Source organism: Eubalaena glacialis, chromosome 5, assembly GCF_028564815.1.
Source record: "Eubalaena glacialis isolate mEubGla1 chromosome 5, mEubGla1.1.hap2.+ XY, whole genome shotgun sequence".
NCBI classification, from domain to species: domain Eukaryota; kingdom Metazoa; phylum Chordata; class Mammalia; order Artiodactyla; family Balaenidae; genus Eubalaena; species Eubalaena glacialis.
In genome coordinates this window covers 9,454,584-9,462,926 of record NC_083720.1, presented here as the reverse complement: position 1 = coordinate 9,462,926, position 8,343 = coordinate 9,454,584, and the positions used below count along the sequence as shown (strand labels likewise).

Below are 8,343 nucleotides of genomic sequence, written 5' to 3'. Positions count from 1 at the left end.
TTTATGTTAAAAAAAAAACACTAAATACATTTGTATAAAGGCTGTAAATGTCCAATGGTAAATGCTCTGTCTTAATTTTTTTTCTACCACAACGAGAAACAGGTCTCTGCAAACAGAGACTTGGGTTCTTAAGGTTCAACTTTCTGAGGAACTGTGGGCTGTGGATCTGAATAACACACAGAAACAACTCGATTTCTCTTTTTACAACGGTACCAGAACTTCACAGCTACAATGAGTATGAACACATGAAAAAATGACTTCACTCAAACAGGATTTAGAAAAGTTGGGGTGACCTCAGGGCCAGGGCAGCACCCCTGCGTGGTGAGGTTTACAGTCAGTTGTTCGATCATGGAGAGAGTGTGTGTGTGTGCGCACATGTGTGTGTATATACAGATATCTATATTTATAAATAACCATGGTTAGTCCTTTACAAGCCTGTAAATATGATGCTGTGCTCCATGTTCACTATTTGAAACTTCAAATACACAGGCCATGCACAGGAGAGTTTCTTGTGTATCCCTGTTTGTTACCACCAATAAAATTGTGAAGTTTTCCAAAACACTGTTCATCATATATTTCTCTGGTAAGTGTTTGAGCTTGTGGATGAAATTGATCATATATTCACACGTCGGGGACCGGTTTATTCGGTATACAAATCGGCCATTCTCAAACCTTGCATATTCCGTCTCTACTTTTTCTACTGCTTGCTTCCCAATGGAGCAAACTTTGGTGGAACAGGTGACTGTCATATTCTCAGAACTCTCATACTGACTGGTCACGCCATAAAAAGCCCCGACATCATCTTGAATACTGCAGTTTAAATCAGCCCAGAATTTTACGAGGAAGAAAGCATTTTGAGGGCCCTTTCCAAACAATTCCTTTAAGCCAGCTTTCTTTTCAGGAAATTTGTCATAAATCTGACGAACGTCCACTGATTCGAGCAATGGGTCACTGTAATAATGGTTGGCATGCCCAATGTGCACGAAGAGGTGTTTGTTGTACCAGTCTGGGTCTCGCCGCTGTTCGAGGAACGCTGAGAACTCCACCAGGCGGAGTTTGGTTGTGCCAATGGAGCGGCCCTGCCAGGCCGGGACCGAGGGAGCTGGGGCTGACGCAGGCTCAAACCCTGGAATGGGGGCTGTGACCGCTGGCTGGATGGGGTAGGCCTGCTGCACGAAGGGCTTGACGTCTTGTGAGGATCCAGGCTGTCTTGTCTGTATCATTCCCGGCCAGAACCCCGGCGCCCCTGGGAAGGTGGGGCGTGGAATCCCTGGCAGCCCCAGCTTGCTGTGAATGGCAGTGGCTGATTCGATCTGGGCTGACGACATGGCGGCCATGTGCTGCGGGGCCTTATCCTTTGCAGTCTGATCCTTGAGCTTGGAATGAAAATCACAAGATTTCCTTCTGGCAAGAACCTGAATGTGACTAGACACCTTAACGGCGGCTTGAATTTCTCGAACTTTCTTTCTTGCTAAGACGTGTATATGACTAAACACCTGTTTTCTGGTCCTCGTCTTCCCGGTCCTGAGTCCGATGTATCTGGCTATCAATTCATTCCTACCATACATCTTGCCTTCATCTGATAAGATGATTTTCCTCCTCCCACATGGTGGACAGATAGCCAAGGCTTCCTGAAAGCTCTGCTCAATGTCGGGGCTCCAGACCCCTTCTGCATCACTGTCACTGGGCTGACCTGCACAGTCGCTCATCCCTTCCAGGTTTTCGGCAGGGCTCTCACTGCCGCTCCAGCTGCTCGGCTCAATCGTGGCGGTTGAATTTTCCAAGCCGAAGCCTGGAGCCTTTGCAAGAAAATAAACCGAAGGGAAGTTTTCCAGGGAGAGTCTCCTCCAGGGTTTGGTGGTTACTGCGACTCAGTCTTTTTTGGACACAATGTTTCTGCTGACTCCTGAAAATTTTCCACTTGAATGTGCAAAGAAGCAGCGGCGGCGGCGGCAGCAACAGTGCTGCCGCAGCGCCCGGTGAGTCCCAGGAAAACTTCGGCGCCGCTTCCCCTGCCTTCAGCTCGGAGCCCGGCTCCCGGTCCCCGGGCTGGGCCACCCTCCCCCGCCCCCAGCGCCGCTCCTGCCCCGGGGTCGGCTGGACGTACTGGGCTGCTGCCCGCGGCTCCAGGCAAAGGTGGACGGGGTCGGGGGCCTTCACTGCATGGCCTGTCCCCGGACGTGGCCGCCCTGAGCCCGGGCCCCGCCGCGCGGACTGGCCCGCAGGGTGGAAGCGAGTCTGCAAAGTGCTTGGTGGGCGCCCGCGGCGGGCGGCGGGGCCGCGGCGGCAGCTGCAGAGGCTCGGCTCGGCTCCGGCCTCCTTGAGGATTTTAATAGCAAAAAGAAAAAAAAAAAGAATTTGATCTTCTCCCCATTCTCATATAAGTGAAGGCAGTCAAGACAGGTGCAGTTTGGAGAGGGAATATTGTACTAAAACAGGGATCACTAAGAAGGAAATAATATTGTTATCATTTATGTCGAAGAGTGTTCTGCCTATGTTTTCCTCTAGGAGTTTTATGGTTTCTGTTCTTATATTTAGGTATGATATCATTTATATGTAGAATCTAAGAAATAAAACAAACTAGTGAATATAACAAAAAAGAAGCAGACTCACAGATATAGAGAACAAACTAGTGGTTTGTTCTCTATATCTGTGAGTCTGCGGGGAGAGGGAAGCTGAGAGGGGCAAGATAGAGGTAGGGGATAAAAAGGTGCAAACTACTATGTATAAAATTAGCTACAAGGATATATTGTACAATGAAGGGAATGTAGCCAATATTTTGTAAGAGCAATAAATATAATCTTTAAAAATTGTGGATCACTGTATTGTACATCTGTAACGTATACTATTGTACATAAACTATACTTTAAATTTTAAAAAAGTATACAGGATGATGTGTGTGGGTTATATGCAAATACTACGACATTCTATATAAGGGACTTGACCATCCTTGAATTTTGGTATCTGAGCGGGCTCCTGGAACAAATCCCCAGGGATACAGAGGGACAACTGTACTTGGTCATAGTAAATCAAGGGGAAGGCATATTCACTCTATGTTAAGTACAAAATAAATAAATATCATTTAATCCTCACCAAAAAAAGGGGGGGGGGGATAATAATGGGTTAAAGGCCACGAGTTCAGTATATATTAAATGAATTCAAGATAACTGTGAGACAGCTAACTACAGATGTTGAGTAACCCGTTACATACAGGAGTTGGAAGTTATGAACAGTGCTTTGACTTGGAAACACAAATTTTAGAGTCCTCATAGTTATTACTATCCACGGAGGGCCACTGTCAGAAAGCTTAGAATCATAGCCTCCTTTGCAACAAGCTCTGTCCCATTGAAAAATCCTGGTGTTATAACGTCCAATATGCCTAAAATATACCAATTTCTCTCTATCTCCCCATTCAAATCATTGATATCTCTCTACGAGTCTTCAGAAATAGCCCTCTATGCTTCTAATTTCTACTATTGCCTCCTTTTCCTAGGATAGCTTCATGGTCTCCAAAAGATATGTTTCCCCAAGAACGAGACCTTATAAATCACAATTTTGATCCTGTCACCCTAAATGCTATACTTAAAAGGCATTGTTCATTGCTCATAGAGTAGTGCCCAGGCCCTGCATGTTCTGGCCCTAGCCGATAGTCCCCACTTCATCTTGTTACTCCCTCCTTCTGTTCTCCATCAATATTGCTTTCAGTACTTTCCTTGCACCAGTCTCCTTCCCCTGCAGGGATTTCTGTATATCTTTCCTAGATGAGTCATTGCACTACCTTCCATAAAATATGACCCAACTATTTACAATAGCCAAGACATGGAAACAACCTAAATGCCCATTGACAGATGACTGCATAAAAAAGACCTGGTATATATACAATGGAATATTACTCAGCCATAAAAAGAATGAAATAATGCCATTTCCAGCAACATGGATGGATCTAGAGATTATCATACTAAGTGAAGTCAGAAAGAGAAAGACAAATACCGTATGATATCACTTATATGTGGAGTCTAAAATATGACACAAATGAACTTATCTATGAAACAGAAACAGACTCACAGACATAGAGAACAGACTTGTGGTTGCCAAGGGGGAGGTGGGCTGGGGGAGGGTATGAGTGGGAATTTGGGGTTAGCAGATGCAAACTATTATATCAATGGATAAACAACAAGGTCCTCCTGTATAACACAGGAAATTATATTCAATATCCTGTGATAAACCAAAATGGAAAAGAATATGAAAAATGTATATATATTTATAACTGAATCATTTTGCTATATAGCAGAAATTAACACATTGTAAATCAACTATACTTCAATAATATTAAAAAACAAACAAAATCCATAAAATATGGCCCAGTACAGTTTCACCAAGTCAATCAATTTGAGTTAACACACACGTTCTCTAAAGTGCATTGCACAAAAGGAGAAAAAGGGAAGAGTAAATAAGAGGAAAGGGTCAAATATGAATGAAAGAGTCTCAGTGTAGACACAAAATAAAATGCTTTGAAAAGATATTTCTGATAGCCTGACAAGAAATTATTGTACTCAGTTACATCTTCGGAGCACTAATTTTCTTCACTGGGGAAACAGCCATGAAATAGTCTCTGGTCCTTTATTTTTGGCTCAATTATCCAGTTTTATTTATCTTTTAGTCTTTAAATTTTAAATTTTGGGGGTTTTTGTCATGCATAACATACTATTTTTCTTATTATACTTTACTTGAAAAAGATATCTATTTCATCTAATTTAAGACATTCTTTTCCAATAGAAATAAAGTGAAGGTTCCTTTCATAATTATGTCCCTTGATCTTTAGGTAGACAAGTAAAATGATTTCTAGATTACTTTCATGAGCAAAACTAGATGTAATTGAAGAGATTAGATTTTTTTAAAAATCTGAGCTAGTTGTGTCTGCTTCATGAATTTTAGATGTCTAAATGGACAAAAGGACTCGAACCATTTATGTTTTTCCAATTTGGAAACTTTACAGCTTTCTTAACTTTTTGTTAAGTACTAAAAGCCTGTGCTTATAAGCATTATGAATAAATTTAATTTTCAAGCTAATAGTTTCAGGTATTACATGATGAATATTTAAAAAACAATTCCAGTATACTAATAGATAGACTAATAATTTGCAAATACGTGGTAGGATTCTTGGAAGCGTTTGCTCAGAAAATTTAGAATATATTTTAATTATGATAATGCTAAATTTAGAATATGTATTATGATAATTGGATAGATGTTAGCTATCCAAGATAAAGCAATATTGGTTATTTACTGTTTCTCCTACATTTTCCCCTATTTTACTATGTATGTCCAAGTAGAAGTTAGTCACTGAAAATAGAAACCACTTATAAGAACTCTAATTAACATATCACTATTTTTATGGTGTTTCTGAGTCTCCTGAGATTCTAATTATATCTATAATTTGGGTAGTACTTTATAGTTAATTGAAAAGCTTTTCAAAACTCTTCTCCAAAGCTGCTGCTCCGTTTGGTACAGACCTGACAGTGATATGGGAGGAACCCACTATAATTTTGCTTAATGTTGCATCCACAGTACATTGCCTACCTGCTGAAAATATTAAAAATGAACTAAATTATTTATTTTGCTTAATTAATTGCCTATCTGTGATGTAGCTATCCAGGCAACCAACAATAGGACAAAAATAAAGTATCAAAGTATTATTTCTATTTATACATATCTATAGACTTATTTTGAGCAAAATTTAAAGAAACAGCTTTTCAGTTTATTGAAAGAAGAGGATGGTTATAGAAATTTGATTTTCACTTTCTAAATAAACAAATGCTGAAAACGTATTTGAAAATAGCCACTGATTGCCTTTAACAATTATCTTAACCTGTGGATATGAAAATAATGGCTTCTCAGTCCCAGACTGAAGTGACTTTTAGTGCACTCTTTGTACATTAATCTTTGCTGATAATTTAAAAACTCATAGTTTTATATATATCAGAAATTAGTAAGGTATATCCTTACAGAATATCTTGTGATCTCATGTGGTAATGAACTGAGTGCCTTTTTTCCAACTGCCAAGTATTCATCAGCAAAACAGGATGAGCATAGTTTATGAGGCCATTAATAAACATTTCAGAATATTTTCAAAAGCCTGAGATAGCCCTGGGCCTTTTATAAATCACCCCATAAAACACAGTCTGAGGCATCTTTAGGATATTATAACATGACAGTTGAACTTAGTCATTTAAAAAGAGAAGGCAATAAAATTTAAACTTATTTGTGATAAATAAGAATAAATAAATATACATATATTAAAATAAGGAAGAAAGGAGTTCTAATTGCTTTTCCTAATCTTGTCCACTAGATATACTCATTGTCATTTAAAATTAGGGCAAGGCATATAGATATGTTCCATTTATAGAATTGGACACATTTTTAAAATAAGCTTTGGTTGTCATTTTTGTTTTTGTTTTGTTTGTTTTGTTTTCAATTTAAATCCTTACTTCATTGGCACGGCTGTTCTTTTCAATTGCCCTTTACTGACACCAAAACTTTTTTATTTTGTATTGGAAAAATCCAGTTCAGACTGGTAGTGACAAACATCCCATTAAAATCAGTAAGTCATGTGAATTATTTTTTTAAATGCAAATTACGTAATATGAATCCTCTGCTTAAAATCCTTCAGTAGCTTTCCACTGTCCAATGGATAAAAATCCTAACTGCTTAGGCTAGCCCTTAAGTATATCTGAACCTTGCCTGCTTATTCTTCCTCCTTATCCTCCAGCCACACTGCCCTCATTCAGTCCCATTTCAGAGCATTCCACATACGTTTCCCCTTCCTGCCATACTTCACCTGGAGTTCTAAGGTTGATCTGTTTTATGCCTTCTGATACCATCTCCCTCCTCCCATTTAGCCATTGCCATCATCTTAAAGGTTCAGCACCATGAAAGCAAAGATTGTGTCTCCTTTGTTCAACATAATGTAACCAGTACTTAGCACAATACCAAGAGATCAACATATATGTATTAAATGAATGAATGTACTAATGAGTAATGCTGGCAATACACCATTCAGCCTGGTGGCAGCAACAGCAACCGTATTACTATCTTCATTGTTGTCACAGGTCCACTTCTCTCTTGTCATTTGGTATAGTTCACAAAACCCCTTTGCATATGTGCCCTATTTTGATCTTGACAATAGATTTGTGTGGTCAGCAGTGTTTTACTTATTTTTTCAACAGTAGAGTTGAGATCTCAGGGTAGTAGGAAAGGTAAAATGAAATATGACTGAAAAAAGCTAAGACCCAAGCATTCTCAGCCTAAATCAAGCCATTATTTCAGTTACCCAACAGAAAATGCATTTATTATTCAATTCCTATATTTGTTAAACATCTGAGACAGGGGTCTATAAACAGTGACAACTATTTTTACACTTTAATTAAATATGATAAGTATTTCATAAACTCAAAAAATCACAGTTTTCTCTATACATTATTGGATCTATCATTTATTATGTTTTTCTAAAACTTGCCTGAGCGTCCTTTCCTTTTACTGTTGTTATTCCTTTCCCCTAGTCATTGCTGATGGCTTGCTCAATTTAATACTGATAAAAATTATTTTCAAATGATAAAAAGATACAAAAATGAAAACTTTTTATATCTGTTTAAAAACTAGGCCATGTTCATTGGTTATTAAATTGAACTGACTGCTACGATTTAGACATAGGCAAAAAAATATTTCAATATATGGCTCTTTTTCAAGCTTACATTTCTGCAAATAAAATGGAAGAGAGATGTTGAGAATGCAGCTAAACTACTCCATAATATTGTGGTCTTGTCATCCATTTTGTGTGGCCAAACTGCTTGTGGGGGGTCCCTTAAACTATCTCTCCACTGCCCTTGTGATAAGCATTCTCCCCCCAAGGCCCAGGGACCTTCTCTTTGTGCACCCCTCAGATTAATGCCTGCCCCCCCCACCAAGCTTACTAAACACCAGTCCTTTTTGTTTGAATTAACCAATCCAACCTCAGCCTGGGAACCTCAAAGCATTCCACCCTCGGACCCTAATAAAGGCATGTGCCCCTGTCACTCTCTCTGCCTGAGTCTTGCCCTGACTTCGCCAGTGTACTTCCTCCAGGAGATGTGAGTAACAAACTTCTCTATCTCCATTGCCTTGTGTTCTTGTGTTAAACGTGACTCACCATCTGACACCTGGGGTGGGGGGGGATGAGGGGGCTCTACTTAACAAATGTTAGGCTAACAAAGTCAAAACATTAGATATTAAATTTCTATTATATATAACCTAATTCTTTTATGCCTATGTACATGGTTAAAATTATTTTCTTTACAAAGTATGACTAGA

At 39.2% G+C, this 8,343-nt stretch overlaps 1 protein-coding gene across 1 annotated transcript in view; it reads right to left on the bottom strand.

Moving 5' to 3' along the window:
• Positions 1-419: 419 nt before the first annotated feature.
• The window catches only part of LOC133091734 (transcriptional enhancer factor TEF-1-like), a 35,881-nt gene continuing 27,957 nt past the window's right edge, over positions 420-8,343 (bottom strand). Inside the window, exons 2-3 of the mRNA XM_061190985.1 lie at positions 1,905-2,319; positions 420-1,842 (exon numbers count right to left, since the gene is read on the bottom strand). Of these exons, the coding sequence (XP_061046968.1) occupies positions 420-1,842; positions 1,905-2,319 (1,838 nt within the window). The remainder of the gene's footprint in view (positions 1,843-1,904; positions 2,320-8,343) is intronic.